Source organism: Buteo buteo, chromosome 10, assembly GCF_964188355.1.
Source record: "Buteo buteo chromosome 10, bButBut1.hap1.1, whole genome shotgun sequence".
In the NCBI taxonomy this organism is placed as follows: Eukaryota; Metazoa; Chordata; class Aves; order Accipitriformes; family Accipitridae; genus Buteo; species Buteo buteo.
In genome coordinates, this window is record NC_134180.1 from 34,398,765 (window position 1) to 34,423,231 (window position 24,467).

At 46.5% G+C, this 24,467-nt stretch overlaps 1 protein-coding gene across 2 annotated transcripts; it reads left to right on the top strand.

Annotated features, from left to right (window-relative positions):
• The first annotated feature begins 4,276 nt into the window (after nucleotides 1-4,276).
• On the top strand, nucleotides 4,277-24,465 carry RAD54L (RAD54 like). Of its 2 annotated transcripts, XM_075037027.1 has the most exons (18): nucleotides 4,277-4,350; nucleotides 4,467-4,559; nucleotides 5,618-5,737; nucleotides 6,516-6,576; nucleotides 8,337-8,472; nucleotides 9,256-9,325; nucleotides 11,791-12,079; nucleotides 12,584-12,708; nucleotides 14,551-14,701; nucleotides 16,607-16,733; nucleotides 18,862-18,936; nucleotides 19,369-19,499; nucleotides 19,607-19,717; nucleotides 19,859-19,982; nucleotides 20,302-20,380; nucleotides 20,488-20,667; nucleotides 22,072-22,235; nucleotides 23,420-24,465. In XM_075037027.1, exons 1-18 carry the CDS (start codon nucleotides 4,348-4,350, stop codon nucleotides 23,619-23,621), a joined length of 2,241 nt encoding a protein of 746 aa, XP_074893128.1. In that variant the 5' UTR covers nucleotides 4,277-4,347; the 3' UTR covers nucleotides 23,622-24,465. The 2 variants fall into 2 exon arrangements, with proteins under 2 accessions (XP_074893128.1, XP_074893129.1); XM_075037028.1 differs by lacking the exons at nucleotides 4,277-4,350; nucleotides 4,467-4,559; nucleotides 5,618-5,737; ... (1 more) ...; nucleotides 8,337-8,472; nucleotides 9,256-9,325 and adding an exon at nucleotides 10,144-11,010.
• Nucleotides 24,466-24,467: the final 2 nt, after the last annotated feature.

The window sequence follows — 24,467 nt, forward strand, 5'->3', positions numbered from 1 at the left end:
GATTTCCAACAGAGGGCAAGGATGTATTCAGAGAGGGACGCACCAAACCCGTGAGGAAGGAAGCGGGTCTGCAGCATTTCTGGGGCTCAGAGCTCACTGGAGTAGCAGCTGTGGAGATTTTTCCCTGCTCCTTTTGCCTTTGCTGCTTTAAGGAAATAGGATTTTGTGGGTCTTTTTTTGGTAAATAAACAAGATTAGCAAAGATTTATTTTTTCTCTTCTAACAGTAATAAGGATTAGGTACCACCGGGGCCAAAGGGACAGCAGTCATAAATGAATCAAAAGAAACTGTGAAATCTAGTATGTAATGCGTGATGACGAAGGGCTCCGAGACCGAAGAGGGCAGCGACTGCCCAGCTGTGCCACCCCGCTGCGAGACACGAGAGCTGTGCCTTGGGGTGTGCTCACCGCACGTCGGGGTTCAGGCTGAAGCGGATGCTGCACGGCTACGGCTGCGATGGAGGGTACTGCAGGGATGGCTGGGTGGGACGTGGGTCAGCCCTGTAGCCACAGCCCTTCGCTGTCGGCCCAGCCGTAAGTGCTCGAGCGCTGTGGCAGCTCAGCAGCCAGACGGCCGGGGGTGGGAAGCGTATCAGCTGCCCGACTCGCATCAGTCTGGGCTCATGACTCAGTTTTCTTTTGGGTGGTATTCATGCAAATGTGCCAGAAGCAGTGGCAGTGCTGGGATCGTTGCTGCTGAACCTCTGCCTCCATCCAGCGTGCGGTCCGGCTGTGTGTTGAACGGCACCTGACCTCCAGAAAGGAAAAACATTTTTCTCCCCGAAATTAATATTTTTAAAGCACTTAGTGTTTCCTCTCTCAATAAGTGGCTTTGGTGGTAGGGCAGTTGAGCTGTCTCTGACGGTGGTGAAATGGGATCACAACTCCAGCTGACAGCAACTTGGTATGATCATACTCAGTTTCCCTCTCGTGGTTTGCAAAGGAATTAACTGGAAGGATATTTAACTAATTACCTTCCCAGCTGAATATGGCCAAGCTATGCAGGTACATAGGGGTCTTCATCCTGCAGTCCTGGTCCCTTCAGAGCTTCACCTGAAAAGATCCAGGTGGCACCACTGAATTTTGTTAAAGCTGTAGCTCTGCCCTTCTTATCATGATTACAGATTTTCACCTCTGCTTTTCATTACAGAATGGCTGAAGCTGTTAGACGGGGTCTAAGGTGTCCTTCCATCAGGAGACATTTTCTCACATTATCTCTCCCTCATGCTGTTTTCTGCCTGCTACAAAGGTCACAAGCTCTCTTGGGCAGGACCTGTCCTTATTCCTGCCTGCAAAGAGCTGGATACGAGGCCCCAGTTCCTGCAACGCATTTCTTAAAAGTTTCTGTGGGGAACGGGGGAGGGCCTGTGCTCCACAGCAAAAGGAAGGAGCCTCAAAAAAAAAAGGGGGGGGCTGTAAAAGAAGGGAGATTCCACACATCAGGGAGGTCACTGGAGAGCCACTGCATCCACCAGGGTCTGGGTGGAATAGTGGTCCCACTGAGGTGTGGTGGTGGTTGACACTGAGGGGGTGACATGAGTTCATACCATGGTGGTGACTGGAAAACAAGCTCTGTTTGATTATTTTAGTTTTTTTTTTTTTTTTACTGTTTTTCTGGCCTAATCCTGTAGAGTCCCTGAGGAAGTTGTTTGGCATCCTCCCTTCTCCCTGCTTGTACTGGAGGGACTCAGCATCCTGCAGAGACTGCAAGGGAAATCACAGGATTATTCCCCATGGTGATTATCCTGTGATCTCTCAGGGCTATATAAATGGGAACTGATTACAGCTAGAAAAGGAGTAAATTGTGTAATTAGAAAGGGGGAAGAGGGGAGGACTTAACCTCTGCCTGAAGGTACCAGTTTGGAGAGAAGAGTGGAAAATAGAATGCCAAGCGACATCTGCACTGAGACCCAGAGCACCAGAAAGGGCCATCACTGACCTTGTCCCTGGCTGCTCCTGCTGCCTTGGGCAAGACCTTCAGTCTTCCCCCCTGGAAAAAGAATGAAATATTTCTTTCTGCTCTATTTCTCAGCCAGTTTCTTTGGGAAGAAAGGGGATCTCCCTTGTGCATGTCCACCTTGCCCTAGGCTTGCAGCATGGTTGGCTTACGAGCGGACTGGCCGTGCTCAGGCGTTAGCATCATCCCAAATTTGGGACTTGTCACAAACGGTTAGAAGAGAAAAGCTGTTTCAGGATGGAGTCCTCAGTGGTTCTGTGTTGGGTGTAAGATGACCAAAATCTTTGTTATTGCTCTACAGGGAGCAGGAAAGAGCATTTTACCTCCCCTTCCTCTTAGGGTCTTAGGTCTTCCAGACCTAGCCTGGCCTGGGCCAGAATACCTGTCTGTTCCCATTGCAGGCAAAAAAGCACGCAGCAGAATTGCTCTCAAAGCCATGGTGAGGGAGGCTATTAATGCGAATATTATTCATGCCAGGAAAAATAGCCAATTACCTTCCTATAGAACCACTCTCTACCCAGTGAGCCAGTAATTGCAACATCTAACATTTGCCACCGAGCTCTGAAAGCACTTCAGGAATAAAATACTGACAAATGGATTTGGACTTAAAAGAAAAAGACAGGGGAAAAAGTAAAGTTAAGGTACTAGATATTCAGGAGGTGTAAACGGCTGCAGGGAATCTATGCCCACTTACACCTCGCATCCTACAGATGCAAGAATTTGGCTTTGTCTTATATCTACTCTATTGTATGTTCTGTATATGTATGTATAAGATTATATATGTATGTATAACTGTATTAACATAGATGTTTAATAAACTGAATAGAAAAATAGCATGTAACTTGAGGTATGGATACTGCCAAAGGGGCTTCTTGTGTTTCCTGATGTTTAAGAAGGTCAGCTGAGCAACTGGAAGTGACTGAAGTGAGTTTTTGCATTTAATTTATTTCCCAGGTTTACCAGTGAAACAACCAACAAAGGGGAAATCTATCCTTCCCTTTCTCCTTTTCCTCCTTGGAGGAGGAAGGAAAGACAAAGTCCCTTTAAGAGCTGCAGGGCATTGCACATTGACTCGTTTGCTTTGCTGGACTGCACTGAAGGATATGTTTCGTTCCCTGCCTGTCCCCAGGTGTTCCACGGACAGTGTCTGGAGATTTGATGAGTTTCCCAAGATCTATTAATGCTGTCAGCTGCTGAGACCTCCTGGAACCCACAGGCGCCGGAGGACGTGCTCCAAGCCCTGGGAGAGGCACATCGTGGTATCGCAAGCTGTGTGGGAATCTCATCATAAGGGTGCCTTTTCTGCCTGCTGATGGAAGAATTAACTGCATGGATTAGAGGACTTGGCTTATTTCATGGAGTTGTTTGGTGTTTCCCCTGTGTAGCCAGAAGGAGAATTTAGCTTGGGTATCTCCAAAACGCTGTGGCTTTGCAATTTGCAAAAAGTCTGTCCTTTAAATTGCTTGGTGAGCGCCAGCTCTCATTTATCACGTCAGCTGTGATCCATGGAACAGGAACAGCCTTGCTCTTTCCTGAGGACTAGCTCACTCATCTCTTTCAAGGAAAACAAATCGACACGCAAACTGCTGCAGCTCTGAGTTTGCTTTTCACCCTGACCCCCCCCCCCCCCCCAGATACCCTTTAGGTTGTACCAAAGGGACTGTCTTTTTGTTCTGTGGGTGCACAAACAGACGCTGGTCCATAACCAGGGCTTTAGGGTCAGCCATACTCTGAAGAAGTAAGTAGGTAAAATAACATAAAACTGTTCAAAAGCGTCGGTCTATTTTGAAACATGACTGTAAAGGGAAGGCTCCTCCCTCTCCACAGCTCTCATTCCTCGGTGCCAAGGGCCACCCGCCTGCTTCTGTCACGACACCTTGTAATTTAATTCCCTCTACCAGGAGTCACGACAGCCACGGGGCTCTGCCTACAGACCCAGTGTCTAACTCGCTTCACTTTAAAGCTCAAGCTCTCGCCCTCCGCACCTTTGTGCGCCCAACGCCTGATCCGCCGTACCGGGGCAGGACGAGCAGGCCCCGAGGGCCGCCGCCTAGCCCCGTTACCGGGGGGCTGCAGGGAGGCCCCTGCCCGTGATCCACCAACCGGGGCCGGCGGCCCCAGCTGAGGCCCCGTCCCTCCTCGGGCCGCTGCCAGCCCGCCCGTCGGTCAGTCGGTCTGTCAGTCGGTCCGTCACGTCCCCTCTCCTCCCCTCCCCTCAGCGGAACCCCGAGCGGATCGATAGGGCTCGGCGCTCGTTTGGCCATGCCTGTTGCCTTGGAGAAGGGGCGGGGCGGAGCCCGCCCAGCGCCTTTCCCGCCTCCAGCCCGGGGCGCGCGAACCCCTGCGCGCGCGGGAGGTTATCGCTCCCCCTCACCCCTTCCCTGTGAGGCGATGGTGAGTGCGGGCCGGGCCGGGCCGGGCCGGGCCGGGCTGCCCCCCGGCCCCGCCCGGGCTGCCCCCCGGCCCCGCCGTCCCCTCAGTGTTTGTATGTGTGTGTGCCCCTCTTCCAGAGAAGGAGCCTGGCCCCCAGCCAGCTGGCCAAGAGGAAGGCGGGCGACGAGGAGGAGGAGGAGGAAGAGGAGGCAGACCGGCATCCCCCGACGGTAAGCGGGGGGCCCCGGGATGTGGCGGCCTCGGCGGGTGGGGGAGACACCCGTGCCCTTCGGTGTCGAGGCCGGCCTCGCCCGGGTGGGGTTAGGGTGGGCTCGGCCCCGTGTGGCGCCCGGAGCCTCTCCAGCCGTGGGCCGGGGGATAGGGTGCGGGGTGGCGGCGGACCCGCCGCTGCCCAGGTCAGTCAGTCCCTGGTGCCTGATCGCAGGTTGTTACCGCCCCCGTCTTCTGGGGAGTGAGGGTCAGGCCCCAAGTTTATGCTGTTTTCACCAGTTGGGAGAAAACTCCTGTCTGGGCATCTAGCTGGTGGAAGAACTTCGTTGTATACAGGTGATGCTTCGTGGTTATGGAAAAAACTATCCCTGGGAGAGCTTCCAAGTGTTTTGTGGGAGGGCTGGTAACTAGGAATAAGTAGATGTTTAAGACAAACCAGATTGTTATGATGCTATGCTTTATGTCATACAGGTCAAAGAATCTCACTTAGTGCTTTCTGTGTCAAATCCCTTTTTCTGTGCCGGCAGGTGGTTAAAACCGTGCCTCAATCTGAAGAGGACTGTGCTAAATCAGGAAACAGATCAACCACTTGTTTATCTTCATGCTTTGCAATGTGTCTGAAATTTAGGTTTCAGTGTGAGGCCTTTCACCTGCGTAACAACAGATGCTGTGGGAGCCCCTGGGGACTTTCATGTAGTTTGTTCCATGCTATTGACCCTTCCTTTTTTTTTTCCTTCTGCTTTTTGCAGGGGGTGGGGACAGGACAAATCTTAGCACAGACAAGCCTGCCCTTTTACAGGTTAGCAAGTGGTAGCTATTTTCTTAACTAGGACAGTATTTTAAACTTCATACAAGTTAAACTTTAGGGCATGGTGACCTTGGTGGTGTTGCTGGCTCTGCCCTTTGGCAGTGGGGGTGAATCATGATTGTGTCTGTTTAGAGATACTCAGCTGGCTGGGTGGATTGTCTGTGTGGTTACTGAGCATAACAGTGATGCATCTATCATCTGGTCTCACCGGATACCCCCGAGTTGTTTTGTCTTGATTCTGTTTTTCAGACTCGGAAGAGACAGAAGCCTGTCAGTGAGACGGGGAGTGGAGAATGTTACAGATCACCTTTCCGGAAACCCTTGGCTCAGTTGACCAATAGACCTCACTGCCTGGATAGCAGTCAACATGTAAGTGGGTGTTACTGCTGGCATACCATGGCAGGTGGTTGCATATGGAGCTCATTCATCAAGGATGTCCAAATGCCTCCATGGACTCATTTAATCAGAGGTATTACAGAAGTGCCACACATATACACAGAGTCTTTAGGAGACACCTTTTGCGAGCTCCAACCATCTAGTGTTGAAGGAGGTGTGGTGGGGGTACTTTCTATAATGGAAATCCTGAATAAGAGAGTTCTCTGGGGTCTAGGTGAAGGACAGTGCACAGGGATGTGGGTGGCTTTCCACACAGATGGCTCAAGTGCTGTCTGCTTGCCTGGTTCTCTCTGGGTTTCCGCTGCTGGAAACTGTGTGCTGGACTGGCTGGGTGCTCGCTGGTTTGGCATGGATGTTCCTACAATGGTAACCCAGCTCCTTTACTTATTTACCCAGGAAATCAGTTGCCTGACTGAATTACCAAGGCAGGGGAAAGCAATAGCATTTACAGAAGTGAATAATGCCCGTGGATTTGGGAAGACGGGAGTTATGAAAAATCAATTTAATGCATTAGAAAACCCAAAGGAAAATAGTTTTGAAAAGCAGAGTTGGTGGGGGGAATTGTGCTGGTTTGTTACTGTCTTCCTTTTGGATATTCTTGAAAACAGTTGGAGTTGAAGCTTGAATAGATTGAATAGAGGGACTCTCAGCACCTGGGAAAATTGAGTTCTCAAAAAATGTCCTGGGCTTGCCTTCTTGAGCAATCTCTGTTTTCAGACATCTTAAGCATGTTTTCTTTTTGAATTCCTAGGAGGCTTTTATCCGCAGCATTTTGTCCAAACCCTTCAAAGTCCCCATTCCAAATTATAAAGGTAAGATGAGGAGGTTTAAGGATTGTCTGTGTTGACTGACTCGGGTAAAACAGATGATGCTCAGGCCTGTCAAATATATCTGTGGGGATTATTGTTATTTTTTGCACTGATGCGTATGTTCCAGAAATCCTGATTTAATTTTGAAAGAAAAATACTGGCACATTAGCAAAGTCTTCATATTTCTTAGTAGTGTTTAGTTTGGATAATCCTACATTTCAGAATTGGATTTTGTATTCTTACTGCTATGTATTTGATGTAGTGCCAGAAGATTGTGCACCATATCACAAATATAAAAGCAAGATGAATTCCAAGCTATGAAGGTTTACCATCTAAATAATACCCTAATGATACTAACAGACAGAAGGCTCTAGGTGAAAAAGATAGTATGTGCCAGTTTTCTTTCTACTTGGCTTGATGTGTTGTGTCTCAAGGTGATCTTCAAAGCAAAGCAGTATTGAAATTCAAAGCCTCAGCTGGTTTGAATCAGTGAAACACAAGATCTCAGCAATAAATAGACTTGTTCTTGTCCCCTTCTTCCCCTTCACCCTCCAGCTGAAAAATTCAAATGCAGATCAATCAGTTTCACTCAAACTTTAGTTATAAAAAATATGTCTGTAAGCAGACACTGACTATGAAATGACAAGCCCCAAAAGAGTTTGACAAAGTTAGCTTGTGGAAAAGCAGATTTGTCAGGAGGCTAAAACAGAACTGTAACTGGGGAAGCTGCTTTCTGTGACTGTTATCTTCCTCAGGAGATGAGGCTGTTTCATGTGCTCTTTTCTTGGTGTGTACACACTGCTGCCTCAGCTTGTGGTACTTGCTTTGCAAGGAGCTTTGGCAAGCAGCGGGCAAATTGACCCTGCTTGACTCTTTCCCAAGTAAAATCAATCCTGGTGGCACAGCTGCCTGAATTTTGATGGGAAAAGGGATTTCTGTGCATGTTCTTTTTATGTTCATCTCCATTCCAAAACTGCGACATTAAAATACAATACTAGGAAAAGGGACTTATCCTTGGTTTCTGCTTTTCACTGAAATTGGCTCCAAGGCCAAACACCTACAGCAGAGAGAAGATAATACCCTAGAGTAGGTAATGGCAATATGGTGCTAACTATGATACTGTAAAACTTCATCGCTGTTAAAGATCGCTTCCTGACTTTGCATAAAAGATGCAACTCTGGCTAAGTTGGGGCTATGTGATTCAAAAAGAGGATTTAACTCAATATATACTATGTATGTGGGAATGTATTGTACAGCTCAGCAGCTCATTCTGGAATCTTGCTTGTCTTTCAAAAAACTAGAACAACCACCTTTGGGTACTAGGAGTAGCTGCTATGCCCAGAGATAGCTGAGGGAGACGCTGTGCCCGTTTATGGTTGGATGCCAGTGGCACAGGTCTGGGATGAAGCCGCCAGTCACCTTGCAAGACAGCTTATACTGTTGTGTGCCAGCATATGTGGCATCTGCTGCATCCAGTTGTGCCCTTTTTGGTGCTCCCAATGTGGAGGGCAGTGCCATTGCTCCATCTTTGCCTCTGCTCCTTCATTGTATTCTTTCCTGTTGCAGAGCTACCTGCTGTGTGCTGGCAGAGTGCTGCCAAACAACTGCCCTGTGTGGGTTTGCTCTCTGCACCAGTTGTGCCTGCATCTCCACTCCAGCACCCAATTAATTCACTGTTCCTAAACTAATCAGACTCTTCTACAAGGCTATGCTTTCTTCCAGGAAGAAGTTGTTCTTTGAGTTGTGCCTTTGTTTGCTTTCAGGGCCACTGGGCTTGCGTGCACTGGGTATCAAACGCGCAGGGCTGAGGAGTCCACTCCATGACCCTTTTGAGGAAGGAGCTCTGGTTCTGTATGAGCCCCCGCTGCTAAGTGCCCATGACCAGCTGAAAATAGACAAGTGAGTCATCACCTGGCACAAATGCTTCAGCTCTGACCTCCTTGTATGTGTAGGTTTGTGTGCTTTCTTCTCAAATGTGTCTGAGCTGGGGTCTGAACGTCAAGGGAAGTTTGGTTCCAAGTATTCTGCCTCTGAATTGATTCAGGTATGGTAACAATCAAAGAAGAAATGTACCCATGCCAGATTGTTTGTGTTCTTCCACAGGCTGTTTTATCTCCCACTCATCAAAAATTTAAACCTGTTGCAGGGAATGCACACATGGAGAAGCTGCTTAGAAAATTTGACAGCTTAGTCGTTAGTCAGGAAACATCAGCATCTAAGGACAAACAAAGGGAGATGACTGACAGTCAAATGTTAGGCTGCCTAATGGTTTTTATTCTGAAGTAGTTCCTTTTGTGCTGTTGTTATAACTTAAAAGGGCTGTCAGCTGGATCTTCGTGGACAAAGGAGGGGGTTCCTCTCTCCAGTAATGCAGCTACAGTATTGTTATTGAAACAAGAAAATAATAATGACTTTTTAACTCTGTTTCTGAACCACATTCTGCCCTTGTTTTAACCACAGTCCAAATATGTAGTTTCACTGATGTTTTAGATTGTAGATCAGGCCCCTGTGACCTCATTCTCAAAACTGAATTAATCCATTTTTCACTTTCTTGTTGGCAGTTGCTTCCCTCATGCCACTAGGGAGTCCTCAGTATAGCAGTGAGATTTTAAAAAAAACCTAAACATATGCTGTGCCGAGTTCATTAATCACAGTGTCTTCTTCCTTGACTGCCTCCTGCAGGGACAAAGCACCTGTCCATGTTGTGGTGGATCCTGTCCTCAGCCGTGTTTTACGGCCCCATCAGAGAGAAGTAAGTTTTCCATCAGGACCTGAGGGTATGGCTGGAGGACTCGGTGCTTTTCAAAAAGCTGCAGTTCCTCTGCTGGAATTGTTACCCACCAACTGTGAGGTCTACATAGACCTCACAGACTAACAGTGTGTGACAGCTTAACAGACTCTAGTCTGTTGCAAATGCAAAGTGAAACATTTGTTTTAACCATCCTCTTAGAAGCCTGAATGCTGCAAATATTCTCTGTCCTGTGTTAAGCAAGAGGACGTGCTGGGAGTATTACAACAGTCCTGTTTGTCCTTAAAAATGTGGAAAGTTACTGCTTTCTTGTGGGTGAGAACTTTCTCCTCTCTTGCCTCTGATCTAGCAGGGTCAGAGCACTCCCAGCCTAAACATGATGCTGCCTAATGCGCAGGTGTGTTCTCTGTGGGGTTGTAGGTCAGGTCAGCTGATAGTGGAAACTGGGGAGTTTCTGTGACCATGTGCACTGGTTGCGCAGGTCTAGGAAAGCACATTGGTTGACGTTTGTGTCACCAGTGATACCTTAGGAAAAGACCAGATTCTGCAGGGAGATGGGATCTTGCAGAGTCAGGGCTGAAAGTTCAGCCTTTACTTATATTGAAGTCTGAACTTGTAGCTCTGCTGAGTGGAACTCAGTGTAGAAGGTGATGGTATATAGTTGCAATAAATTATGTTGCAGCCCAGTCTTGAGTTGGTCAGGGCAGACTGTCCACGACTGTGTTTTGCTGGTCAGCAGGATTAATTGGATCCACAGTCTCTGAGTCAGGAAACACTGAAGCTCTTCTTTCTGGTACTGTGGTTCCCAACACTGTGGAGTAGATTCCTACTTCATTGTGTTTTATTTGGAGGCTACCCTTTGTAGGTGTGAGCTCTCTGTGACCTACGTAGACTGGGAATTCACCAGTGGAGAGTGCTGAAAAACATTTTATGTTGTAAATATGTGCAACATCACAATATCAAAGCAGTGGGTACTAATCTCCAAATATCTAATGTAGGTATCTGGACAGTTTGAAGTTCATCACAGATGCAGTATATTATCATTTAAGCCTAGAGGCAGCACAGATGGAAGCTGTGATTGCTGATCTTGCAGGCTAAGCAGGTCAAGCTGGATGTGTTCCTGCGTGGGAGATCTTCAGATGGCTCCGAGAGCGCTGTAGGCTGCTCCTAGCTTGTACTTTTATCTCAGGTTTGGTACTGAACCTGTGACCCAGTGTAATGCTCATCTCTGGCTACACAGCTGGAGGCACTTTGTTTTTGGGTAAGATACTGCCTGCTGGTGCTTTTGTCAAGTAATGATAGTTATGTTGGTGTCCTATACACACTGTCTTTTTCACAGCTAGGTGTCTCTGATAAAGCAGTCTCTGTTCTAGTCTAACTAATAAGTCTTTGCCTGCTAAGATTCCTGTGCTGCTTTAGTCAGGTGATGCTCCCAGACTGTTGTACAGCTTTGCTCTGTCTTTGTCATGTCTTATGCCCAGCTGCTGGGAGGTTACCCAACTGGAGCCCCAGCGAACAGCACTCTTTTAGTCAGTAATGTATTTCATAATTGTTCAACTGGCTTAAGTAAACTTCATTAATCTGTTGTTAAGGGCCTAAGAAAGAAAGAAAAGGACTTGAAAGTGCAAGAGAAGGTGCTGCATTGACCAGTCCTAAATAGTGGAGCACAGAGGGGTGAATCCGTCCAGGTGTGTTTAGGTTGTGTGCCTCACTGCCTGCTCTGTTGACACAATGCAGAGAGCTTGTATGTTCCCAGGACAGTGCCCCAGTTTTCTCTGACCCTCTATCCTCACATGATAGAAGAACATTTTGCAGAGTCTGTCCCTGTTATTTGTCTTGGTGATGTGTCAGAGCCCAATGCAGGGCCTGAGCTCTTCTCCCACCATGTGATGTGGGCTATAACCTCAGCCCTGTGCCTTCTATGAAGCTAAATCCGCTTTGAACCTTGAGTCCCCAGGTGAGTCATTGCACTTCTAGGCAGAAGTGATGAGGGCTGCTGATAGTATTCTGGGAGTTAATCAGGCAGCAGAAACAATTCTGCTCACTCTATGATTCTGTGTTTTTAAAACTACCTAACTGGGTATTGTTAAGATGATTAACCTGTTTGCAGTGATTGATGCAGGTTAGCTGATGGCCTGGGTCTCTCTAATGCAGCTAAGGGTAGAAATTTCTGGGAACTCATGTCAGGAAGCTAGTTATAATTGTACAGTTAAAATGTAGTAAGATTTCGTGCATGTTATGAGGTACGTGTTGGCACCAGTAATGTCATTCCAAACTGGATGTGGCTGCATTTTAGCTGTGTCTCAAGTGATTTCCCCCGTCTCATTAGAACACTGCATGTCCCTAGGGGTGTGCTACGCAGATTTGCTGTTGTAGATTCAGTCCTGTGCATTGTGGTAATGCAGCTGTAATGAAGTTGTCATTCTGCTGATGTCCCCATCCTGCTCTAAAGAACAATTTTTTGGCAGGGAGTGAAATTCCTCTGGGACTGTGTGACGAGCCGGCGGATCCCTGGGAGTCATGGCTGTATCATGGCAGATGAAATGGGCCTGGGCAAAACCCTGCAGTGCATCACACTCATGTGGACACTTCTCCGGCAAAGTCCAGACTGCAAGCCGGAAATTGAGAAAGCCATGGTGGTGTCTCCCTCCAGCCTGGTGAGAAACTGGTACAATGAAGTAGAGAAATGGCTGGGGGGAAGGATCCAGCCACTGGCCATTGATGGAGGCTCCAAAGAAGAGATTGACCGTAAACTAGGTACAGAAATGTTTGCAAATGGTGCGGTTGGCTGGCTTAGGTCAAAATCTTGCATTGGAAGAAGCTTAGGTCAAAATCTTGCATTGGAAGAAGCCTACAGCAGCTGATGTGAACATCTCTGAGCTGTCATTAGAGCTCTTGGAGACTGATGGAAGTCTCTCCACTAACATATTTAGATCAGGCCCTTGCATGTTGGTAATAGTTGATCTTTTGGAATAATCCAAGTCCAGTCATGTGCTTAAGTTAGGGCAGTCCCAGTGCCTCCTCTTTACTCCAGCCAGAAGCCCGGAAAGGAGTGGGCAGAGGTGGAAGGGGGATAGAAATGGGGACAGTTGTGGAGAAAGGAGCATGGGTACATGTTGGTGGAAGGGATACTACAGAGTAATTGAAACAGACAGGTTTTCCTAGATTTTTAAGGCAAAAGTTGTGACTACAGAGCTTGAACCCTTTTCTATTAGTCTTCCTCATCCCTTTTTTTTTCCTTTTCCCCCTTCCTATCTGCAGTTGGCTTTATGAACCAGCGTGGCCTACGAGTGCCTTCACCCATCCTGATCATCTCCTATGAGACCTTCCGACTCCATGCTGAGGCATTACAGAAGGGCAGTGTTGGGCTGGTCATATGTGATGAGGTACAGGGGAATCTTTAACGAGAATCTGCTCCTGATATTTTCTTGAGATCTGGGCAAAACTGGCTCTGCTTTCTTAAAAGGGGGGAGGGCAGCAGGAAACAAGGTTTAGCTGTGGACAGCACCCTTTCTGGTGTTAGAGAGGCTCTGGGTAACTGGTTTATCCATGCTGGGCGAGCCTGAACAGGAGAGGCTGTTTTCAGGAGCTGAGATATGAAGAAAATCCAGGTGGTGGTAACTGTGGCCACTTTGTAGGTCCCTGACAGGGTGGGGGCACCTACTAGGGTCCTCACAGTGTGAAATATGTAGCAGAAAGGAGATCCACTGCCTGTCTCTGACTGAAAGAGGCCTCACTCTATTGGGATGGTAGCGCCCTGGCTCACTGATCTGGTTTTCATTTGTTCGTGTTTGTCTTTGCTAAAGTGAGAAGTACTTTCTGTTTGGCCTGGCCTCGTGTTCTGCTGAGTAATTTTTAACTTGGCTCTGTTCTGAGCAAGAGGTTGGACTGGAGACTCCTGAGGTTTCCCAACCTAAATGATTGTGTGGTTCAGCATGCTCTTGTGTGTGGAGCTGGCTGCTGTCAGCCACTTTATCTGGCCACCTTATTCTGTGCTTCTGGGGGATTTTGAAGGGCACTCCTATGGCAGGAGTCTCTTCCGCTCTCTGCAGTCTCCTGCTTGGGGCAAAGGCAGGAGAGCTAGGTGACAATTCCCTCGTGTACTGCTTGTTCAAGAAGAGGCAGACCTGGCTTTACTCTCTGCTTACTGACTGCTGGATCTAGCTTTGCCAAGGCTGTGTTGTCAAGCTCTGCTTTCACATGGCTGAAATGGAGTTGTTTTTTCATTTATCGTTCCCTATTTGTGGTTATAGGTTGTGAGAGCCAGAGATGCTCTGAAGGACAAAATAAAACAAATGCCTTCTGCCTGCTTGAAATGATCAGGCTGGGAGCCTCAGCCACTGTTGAGGTGTCCTCTGCTGCCAGTTAGAGGGGATTTGTTGAATAGCGGTGCCACCCAGTGGTTTGATTTTGTATTTGCTAGAACAGTGCTGAGGAGCTTAAAAAGAGTGAATGTCCTCACAAGTGTAACTCCCATCCACTTGAGTCTATGACTGCCCACACCTCTTGGTGCCCCTGGGATGGGGCTAGCAGCTAGCAATGCTGGGAATGCAGGTCCTTGGCCTTGTGTCTTCTGTATGTTCCCAATAAATACTCAGTTCTGCAGTGGTCTGGCACTTGTGAAAAGCATCTCATCACATATGCTTTATCCTACAGCATAGCACTCAGATGCTAATAAAGCTGCTTTTCCCAGGCATGGGAAATAGGGCCTGTGTTCAGATTACCCCTGTAAGAGGTGCAGAACCTCTTTTTATTAGTGTGCAAAGGCTTGGCAATCCTGGATATAGGTGGTCTTGAATGGCTTGTGATCTTGATCTTTGGTGATATAATGTTACTGGTCTAGAGTTCAGTGCCTAGTGTTGGTAGCTGAAAACATCCCCGTCTTTGAACGGGAAACAGTTCTTATAGTTAGACCATGTCTTGGTTGTTATTTTCATGGTAGGCCCTCTTGCCTGGATGTGACTCGGATGTTCCTGGTCTGGGAAGCTTGTAATGTCATGTTTCCTCACGTAATGGCTTCAGGTTTCCCACCAGATTCTTGCCTTTGAAAGAGGTCTGTCACAACAGCTGAATACACGTACAACATTTAGTCCATTACCAGGAATGGGAAAAGTGGTGAGATGCCTTGTGGGAGATACAGCATATCAGTGTTGATGAGGATCTCCAAGTTGCTTCCTGTCAGAGCCGCTGGCTTTATCAGCTTCATTCCTTTTTTCTTTTTTTCAAAGGGCCATAGACTGAAGAACTCTGAAAACCAAACATACCAGGCTCTCAACAGCTTAAATACACCTCGACGAGTCCTTATCTCAGGCACCCCCATTCAGAATGACCTGCTTGAATATTTCAGCCTGGTGCACTTCGTCAATTCAGGCATCCTAGGTAAGAGTTGAATGTGTGAGAGACATGAAGGAGGGGGAAGTTGCTGACAAGGCCTCTCCTAGTTACCAGTGCCAGCAAAAGCAGCAACCAAGACATTAGTGAGAGGAAAGGTCATGTACAGGTTGGACACTTACTCTCCCTCAGTTTGTATCCAGAAAGTCTAGATGAGGGTCCTGTGTTCTAGAGGCTGTATATCATCAGAGACTCTGTTTCAAGAAGATTGTAATTTAAAGTACACCAGTCTAACACGTATTTTGGAAGGGGAATTAATTAAGGTAAAATTAATATATGACCCCGAGTACTACATGGCTGATCTTGTGTAGCTATACTGGTCAGCCAAAATGTCCGCGTAGGCTAGGAGTTTGTCTACCAATAAGCCCTTGGAGATACTGCAGGAGTTGCTGGGCAGGAAGAGCTAGCTCATAATGGTACTTCCCACAATACTCCCAGGCTATAGCAAATCCAGAAATCTAAGCCAGGAATGATGTCTGTGTAGGAGAGGCTCCATGCAGAGGAAGGTTTGACATAACATGTTCTCTGTGTTGAGTACAGAGGCAACCTGGGAGACAGCTTTTCCCTGCTCTCTCTCTTGTATCCATCTGGCACAGGACATTGAAGTGACTGGTGCAAGGCAGAATGGTGTACCTTGTGGCAGAGTTAGGCAACAAAGCTCGAATTTCTGGCAGTCTGCCATCCCACTTTCAGATAATCTGAGAGAAAGCTGAGGGTGAAGCATTTGGAGTTAAGACTGCTCTTGTTTTTTGAGGCAAAGGAGGCCTGTGAATATAGGGTTAACTTCACCTGAGATAGAAAGAAAAGACTCTGGAGGAGAGATACTGATTAGTGTGAGTTTTCAGGATCAAGCACCTTCTACAATTGTTGGTAGCAGACTGAAATATTTGGTCTCTGGCTCATATGCTCTGCTTATGTCTGCAAGCTCTGTTTTCATTTTGAAAGTAAAGTAGTCTTTGCATCTTCTCCTGCATCACTGGGTTAGGAGCAGGTCTACTGCTTTCCAGTGTGGAGCAGCTTGGCTTTGTCGAGAGGTAATTTTTTCTGTCAAGGAATGAAAATAAAGCAATCTGTAAGTCGTTTCCTTATTGCTATAACTCGTCACCTGTGTTTGTCTCGGTTTGTTTGGCATCCAGTCCAAGAGGCTTCTCATTAATTCTAGTGCATACACAATTCTAGTTAAACACCATTCATCAGGTTCTTAGTCTTACAAGCAGCATTTGGGCCATATTTTTTTCTGTTCAACTGTTTTGCTCCCAGGATTTCTCAAGGAAAGGATGGGATGGGGTGGTGGATGTTCTACATCTGCTTTTTCCATGTGCTTCAATTTCGGGTAGTTATTACAAGGAGCTGACGTGATTTCCCCTGCCCCTCTTGACCTGTACTTTGGGCAAGCCTAGTCTCCCTGTAGTTCCAGTTCGTTCTCTCTGAGATGAGGTTAATACTGTAACTACTGCCAGCAAAGCTGTATGCAGCAGTAGTCGTTTTTCCCTCTTTCAGCCTATGACCAGTAATAAGCAACTGATTACAGATAATTTTGGAACAGGCACACGTAATGCTGCACTGTTGTTTGCAAGGACAAAATCTGAGAGTAAAAGTATAGCTGGAATGTAAGCAAAAACAGTACATACCTGACTGGACTCAGGTTTAACTAAAATTGTATGACCTTTGGCAGTGCATTGTTGTTGGAGTACAGAACGATTGTCTGTTGTACAGATTTGCCTGCCTTGTTTGAATCTTTCCTGGCTAGAAGGGAAAACAATCACACTGATGGGATGGGTGTTTGTTTTATCTGCTGGGCCCCATGCTTGTGCTGTGATAACTGGGGCTGTGGGGTACTGATCAAAGGTTATTTGGTAGTAGTTGTCACCTTTTCACTTCTGTTTTGTACAGGGACTGCACAGGAATTTAAAAGACATTTTGAAATTCCCATCTTGAAAGGCAGAGATGCGGATGCAAGTGAAGCTGAGCGACACAAAGGAGAAGAGAGGCTTAAAGAGCTGATCAGCATTGTGAACAGGTGAACTTCATCCCTCTTCTCTTTGCAGAGCTTTTGCATAAACCCTTGGTGAACACTCGTATCTTTTCAAATTACAGTTGTAGCTGTAATGAATTCTCTTGCCAGTTATGTCTGTTCAGCAAGTGACTGTGCAAGTATTTATTGCCTAAGAAATCTACATAGCATGTAGCTTTAGTCTGAAAAATAGCACATTGACGTGGCACAGTTAGCTGCAGTCATCCCCAAGCAAATGTACTCAGATACTGAATCATGATTTGACTCTTATGTTTGTTTTCTCCTGGGATCTGAATAGTCAGGCAACATCCTTTTATTTGTGTTAACATAACTACAGTGTAGACTGTGTCATACTTGAGATCCATCCAGGGGTTGGATGTTGAGTGGCAGACAGAAAGAGTATAAGGAATGTCGCTCATTTCTGCTGTTGATTGCCCAAGTAACAGAAGAGTCCAGCTCACACTGTCATAGCTGTGTTGGATCTGTAGGGCTAATGGGATTAGACGGCTAGTGTCAGAGATGTGACTTTTGATCCCCAAGAAGCACCTCTGTGATGTAAAATACTGTCTTATTTCTCTTTGGTTGATTTTTGGTATTTGTTTAAACCTGGCTTCTTTTCTGTTCATGAATACAACCAATTTATCTGCGTCTGCTGGCAATTGCTTGTCTCTCTCTTAAGAACTCTTAGTAGATACTCTTTTGAATTCTCATAATTACTGGTGTCTGTCTTTCTCTCTCTTTTTTTAATCTGAGCTTTTGCAACCATCACAAATACAATCCTGCTGTTCATAGTCATGGTAAATTGAATTTCACACTGAGTACAGCTCCTCTATAGAGACAGCCCTGACCTTGACTGCAGGCAGCTTGCAGAAGCCTAAGAGAAAGGAAAGGTTGGGAGAAGAAGAGCATATTCCTTCTTGAGGTGCATTTATTTCTTTTTATAGTTGATGGAAAAGGGGTGTAAAAGTGTGTTCAGGAATGCTTGTGCCTGGCTGTGTTGAGGTCTGTGTCCTTTTCTTTATTGTGCAACAGTCATGACACACAAATAGGGAAGATGAAGTACATAAGTAGTAACAGATGAATTGGTTGAATTTGGTAGCAATTACAAATGAGACAGTGATGCAAAGCTATGTGGAATCATAGGTGTAAGGCTGGAAGGGCCCTGGAGGAGGCATCTAATCCATCTTGCTGTCCCAGCATAGAAGGTGTTAGACCTAAACCATCCCTTACTTAACCCCCACCCAGCACTGAAGACCTTACAAATTCCCCAGGACACCTTTTTCAGGGCATCACTGTCTTTGCAGTTAGAAAATGCTCTTAATGTGTAACATAAATCTTCCTTACCACAGTTTAAGCCTGTTACTTTTCATCCCACTGCTTATGGGTTTGGAAACCAGATTATTTCTTTCTTTAACAGCCTTTGATGGATTTTGGGGCTGTCATATATCCCTGCTGTCTTTCTTCTGTAGGTTGCATAACATCATATTTTCAATGTTTCCTGGCAGAACTGGGTTTCTGCACCTCTTCCTTATTCTGGTTGCTCAGTTCAGCACTTTTTCTCGTCCATCCCATCTTTTCTAAAGTGTGGTAGAACTGCTCCGTGGGGCATTTCTATAGTCCCAAAGGATATGCCCTTTGCTGAAATCTTGGGCCAGACAAAGAACCCATCTTGGCTGAGGATGGCTGCTAAGTTATTACATGGGGAGCTGCCTTCTTGTGCTTTGGGTTATGTCCATGGTGTGTGGTGATTAAATCCTGTCCTTGTTTGCTGTCCATGCCACTGGTCTGTTGTAGCTCATGCTGAGAATGCCATTGGTAGTCTGAGGAAGAGCTGAATTTCTCTTGTAAGGGACTGGGCTCTGTTAGGTGGAATCATGCCTAATCCTTTCAAATCTCATGAACCAAATTTGGAAGCCTCACAAAGACAGTGGGTTATATTGGGCTCCGTAGCATGGGCTGATGGAGCCTCTTAGTGTGGATGGTGGGTGTCTGGCCTTTACCATGTGTTGGACTGTCACAGACTTCTGGAGATAAGGTGTCAGAGGGACTTTCTGTGGAGCTTGTGAGGAATAATAGTGATACAACAGGGTTTTGATGTCATCCAAGCATCTGACCTTAATTTCCCTCCCTGCAGGTGTTTAATCCGAAGAACTTCAGACATTCTGTCCAAATACCTGCCAGTGAAGATCGAGCAGGTGGTCTGCTGCAGGTATCAGAAAGCATGTAATCTGCCTGGGAAATGGGAGGAGCAACAGGAAGGACTGAAAAGTTGCAAAAAGCACTCCAATGCTTGTGGTGACTGCTTCCCTTTAGGAGTGTGATTGTAGCCATTGTCAATATGTTGCTTTTCCTCTTGAAGCAGGGGTGGACAGGCTGCAACTGGTGGTTCCGCCAGGCAGCTGGCATGCTCTGGGCAGCTGTGTACAGCAGAGCCCTGGGGCTGTGCAGAGTATCTGCAAGCTTCTCTTCCAGCTCTGGGTTGAGATATCAGTGCTCTACCATCAGCCTTGGAGGCAGTTCTAGGCTGTCCATGCTGTAGCTAAAAAAAAAAAAAAAAAGGAATCCACTGTGTAGATGGAGGACGAAAGACGGGGTTGGTTTGGGGGCAGGCTGAGACTGCAGAGCTCTTGTTCTGTTTCAGACTGACACCTCTGCAGGCTGAGCTGTACAAGAACTTCCTGAAGCAAGCCAAGCCAGTGGAAGAGCTGAAGGAGGGCAAAATCAGTGTCTCATCTCTCTCTTCCATCACTTCCTTGAAGAAGCTCTGCAATCGTGAGTAGTTCCACTCATGCAGTAGGTTTGTTTTTTGCACTGCTGGTGGGTTTTTTTTGTGTCTCCTTTGTGCACTGCACAGCCTCTGAGCTCTGTTTGTTCTCTAGACCCTGCTCTTATCCATGATAAGTGTGTAGAAGAAGAAGAAGGTTTTATGGGAGTCCTGGACTTGTTCCCTGCTGGCTACAGCACCAAATCTGTGGAGCCCCAGCTTTCAGGTGCTGTAGAACTCAACAGTACAAATGTGCTGCCTAACACAGGCAACCATGAGACTATATTTACCATCTTATCAAGTCCCCCTCTAAGGACTGAAATTTGGGAACTTCTGCTCTAGCTTTATTCTTTCTTTTTTTATCCAGGAAAGATGCTGGTTTTGGACTACATCCTTGCTGTTACAAAAAGCACCAGTAATGACAAGGTGGTTTTAGTGTCTAACTACACTCAGACACTGGACCTATTTGAAAAGCTCTGCAGGAACAGAAGGTTTGTCTTTGGGCTTCATTTGTTTAATCTTGCAAGACTGTACTTGCAGCCTACACTGTAAAAGAAAGTGGCTATTTTTAAAGCTTCTGTCAGGAGGAACTTGTGATCTGTCTTTTACCTCAAATGTTCCTGAATTGGAGCTAATGTGGCTTGTGCTTTGGCTACTGGGGTCACTCAGCAGAAAAGCTCTGGCTCTCTGCAAAAGCTCCTAAAGCCCAGGGCCTTGTTACAGGGCTGTTTGTGAAAAGATTTTTCTCTTTCAAGTAGGATGCTCTGAAGGTCTCAGCAGTCTGATTGTAGTAAATGCTGTATATTCTAGGTATTTATATGTTCGGCTGGATGGCACCATGTCCATTAAAAAGAGAGCAAAGATTGTGGAGCGATTCAACAGCCCCTCGGTAAGTAGAACCTGCCAGATAGGAGCAGCTCTCCTGCCAGTTCTGAATGCTGTGAGTAAAAGTACAGCTGCCTCTGTAGTTTAATCCAAGCCTGCCTTTTTCCACAGAGCCCTGAGTTTATCTTCATGTTAAGCAGCAAAGCAGGTGGCTGCGGTTTGAATTTAATTGGGGCTAACAGACTGGTTATGTTCGACCCAGACTGGAATCCAGCTAATGATGAGCAGGCCATGGCTCGTGTGTGGCGGGATGGCCAGAAGAAGACATGCTACATCTATCGACTGCTTTCAGTGAGTCCTACTCCTCTCACCTCCTCAACATGGAATTCTTGGTGCCAACCCAAACTGCAGCTGCTGTGATTGGGACCAGAAGGGGAAGAACTCTTCTGTGTCAATGACCAGAATTGATTGGAACTTAATTGCTTCCTACCCTTAGATGTGTTGCCATGGAAAACCATGAAGGTTCAAGCTGGAGGGTCATTACTGCAGGCCTCTGTTTCTAATGGTGACTGGCTTCTGAGAAATAGAAACAACTGTGGCTTTCCAGATAAGATGCTCCTTTGAAGACATTTAGGCATCAGACTTTCATTTTGTGGGGTGTCTGATGCTGAGGTTGCTGTTTTTCAGTCTGGCTGCAGTCTGTTTTGGTTGGGTGTACATGTACTTAATAAACAGCAAGTACGTTCCCAGAATTACAGCAGTTTTTGGAATGGGGCTGCCAGTTAGCAGGTGGGGTAGCTGCTCTGTAAAGGAAAAGCATGAAGGAGACTAGTCTTTTCAGGCTACTGCAACACTTTGTCCAGCAGTGCCGGTAGGGATTACTGCTCAGAAATGTCCCCTGTCTGCCTTTGTTCACCTTCACCTCTCATTAGTTCAGACTGGTTTTTTGTTTTGGTTTGGGGGTTTTATGTAAGCTTGTGTTCCTTACTCAATTATTATTTTACTTTGACAAAACATATGTCCTTTGCCCATCCCTTCCTTGTGGTGTTCCTTTTTTTTTTTTTTTTTTCTCTGACCTGGCTGCACCTGGAAGCAGGGAGCTCCTTTGCTTTTAGAACTAGGAAACCAGTCTGCAAATCATGACTAATCACCCCACTCCTTTGTATTACATTTATTTGCAAAGCAGACATTTTCCTTTTAGATTTTTGCCTTAAAAATGTAGCATACTGGCCTTTCTGCACATCTGTTCTAGAACTAGTCATCTCCCTCCAGACAGTGAGTGTGATTGATCCATGTGTGGGTGAACCAGCAAATACTGTTGATGCTCGTGTCACCCAGGGCTAGCCTTGATCACTGTTTTTTGGGAGAGGTTGTGTTTGGTTTTCTTTTTTTTGTCAGGGAGTGGCTGAAGCTGCTCAGCTCCTTTCCCTTCCTTCCTGTCAGCACAATTGGGTGCAGTGTGTGAGCTCCAGCCACAAGTGGCAGCTCCACCTCTTCCTCTTCCATATCTCAGTTGGATTCTCTCCTGTAGCCATGGTGAAAGAGAAAAGAAGCAGAGTTGGCTTAGATCAGCAACCAAATAGGATGTTGTTGGAGTGCAGCTAGTAAAACTTGCCTGTCATCTGTACTGGTCTGGCAAGGCACTAAATGGTCCTGACAGCTTACTGCTGTTTGATCTGGGACCCTTTCCCAATGTAGTGCTCCTTTAACACTCGTGTCCCAACTGTGCTTTATCTCTGACTCTCTCTTCTGTAGACTGGGACCATAGAGGAGAAGATATTCCAACGCCAGACCCACAAGAAGGCCCTCAGCAGCTGTGTGGTGGATGAGGAGCAGGATGTAGAAAGGCACTTCTCACTTGGGGAGCTGAAGGAGCTCTTCACGTTGAATGAGACCACCACCAGTGACACGCATGACAAGTGAGTATACTGAATGACTAGTGGATGGGGTCAGCAAAAAAACCTACCCCTCCACAGTTTGGTCTACTGTTTCAGGGGTTCCTCAGGCAGCAGGAGGAAACTCAGAGAGAGAGAGGGCCTCAAGTGTCTGTGCCTCTGAAGCTGTTAACCACCCGGAGATGAGCACTTTATTGTCTTACAAAAGCTGTGCTGGCTGGACAAGTCAGCCATGTATCTTGATGCTGCCTGTGTTTGGAGGCTGTGAAATACTGCAGCTTATGAAAAGAGAGAAATTGATCAGAGCTGTTCAAATTAGTGGAGCCCAACTTGGTCTTTCCTTGCCACTCCCCTCCTGGTGGTCTGTGATCTCCAAATGCTGAGCTGCTTCCACTGCCAGGGCTACTGCATCTGCTAAGAATTTATGAGGCCAACCCAAGTGCTGTTCTTGGGACTAAAAGAATCCTCTTCTCCATTGTCTGCCCTTCTCCCCCACCCCTGCAACTTGTGGTATTGTAGCCACGAGAAAGAGGACAGGGAGTGCAGGAAAATGCTTCACTGTGAAAGTTAAGACTCTTAGTTCAGGCAAGAAGTGAAGAGGATTAGTTTTAAGCTGACTTAAAGCTTAGGTCTATGTAGGTATCTTGTCTGCATGGCAACAAGCTTTGCTGGCAGGGCTGCTGCTGCTCTTTGTCTCCTTATGCAGCAGCTCGGTAGGGCATCTCCAGAACAGCCTGAGCATAACCCGGTGGCTGTGATGGGAGCCAGGATGGAGCAGTTTGGAGCATGGTGTGCTGTCTTGAAGTCGGGAAGCCTGATGCAGTGCTAAGAATGTGTTAGCAGTAGGGGTGTTCACTCGAGATCTGCTCTAAGCAACATCCCTCACCTTTCAAGGGAAACTCCTGAACTTCCTCTGGGTCCTGCTAGACCATTCCCACAGGGTTAAACAGGGAGGGGGAGTGCCATTAGAAACAGAATCCCAGGGTTTTCAAAATGTGAGTCATTCCTTATCTGTCACACATGCCAGAAGGTGGTTGTGTGTTTAAATGAAATGTGGTAGTAATTAATCGTGTCTGAAAATCCAGTTGCCAGTGTTGCAGGTGAAGAGGTGTTAATCCAAATGTTACTGGGCTGCATTTTTTTTAAACAACCCACATGCTAAAGAAGTGGAGGAACCTTGCATTGCCCTTATGCTGGCTCTGTTCCAGGATCAAGTGTCGTCGCTGTGTGAATGGCCACCAGGTACGGCCCCCTCCTGAAGGGTCTGACTGTACCTCTGACCTCTCCCAGTGGAACCACTGTGCCGATAAGCGGGGGCTGCAAGACTCCGTACTGAAGGCTGCGTGGGATGCTGCTGTCACCTTCACCTTTCATCATCACTCCCATGAGGAGCAGCGAGGGATTCCCTAACAAACAGGTTACTGTCCCCTGTGGGGGCAAGGGTAGACTGCTGTGGCAGTCCACCCCACTTTAATTGCTTTCAAGGAAAGGGGCAGTTAGTTGGTAGCAGTACATGCTGGGTGGTTGTGTGGCTGTGGAATGTTTTCCGAGAGGCTGGAAGGCCCCTAGCATTGGTCAGTCTACTGCAACAGCAAGGAGTCCACGGCTTTTTCTCTGCTGTTGTATTGTGTACCTGAAAAACAGCCCTTTGGGAACTGGGAATAACTGGACTTTGTGCACTTGATCAGATTCAGCACTGGTTCTCATGCTGTTGGTGTCTGTACCTTCTACTCAGCCAAGTTTTTCTTCAGGTTTAAGTTAAGCTGCAGTTTTATAGCACTAGATGCGCACAGTCGTGTTTTTTTCCTTGACAGCTCTGGCTAACAGCTGCAGATCAGAAACTTGCAGGATCCATTTCTGTTGTGAAATGTGAACCTTGCTGATTACTCAGGAACAAGAGGCTTTGTACAACAGAAAAAAGTTTCAGCTTGTATGAACATCTGGCCTGAAAGATCATGCAGGCAGGTAGTAGGAAATCAGGCTCTATTAAGGTAACTCCATTTTTAAAACCACTTGCTTTGTTATGGGCAGGATCCCCAGATCTAGCAGAGTGTTTTAATTAGATCACATTACAAGCCAATAATAAAATTCACACTTTGGTACATTATGGGTCTTTATAATAAAAATATAATTAAAATGTTACAAAAGAACAAACTATTCAAAACCTCTGTAAAATGACTGCAGACACTGGAGAGGACCAACATGATTGCAAATAAACAGCAGGCTACTTGGTACATAAAGAATTTTTTTTTTTTA

Excerpts from the sequence above, each read along its gene's own strand:
- RAD54L (XM_075037027.1), top strand. Across the intron at positions 12,709-14,550 it reads GGCTGGTCATATGTGATGAG|GGCCATAGACTGAAGAACTC; the intron begins GTACAGGGGAAT and ends TTTTTTTCAAAG. Across the intron at positions 20,381-20,487 it reads AGCGATTCAACAGCCCCTCG|AGCCCTGAGTTTATCTTCAT; the intron begins GTAAGTAGAACC and ends CTTTTTCCACAG.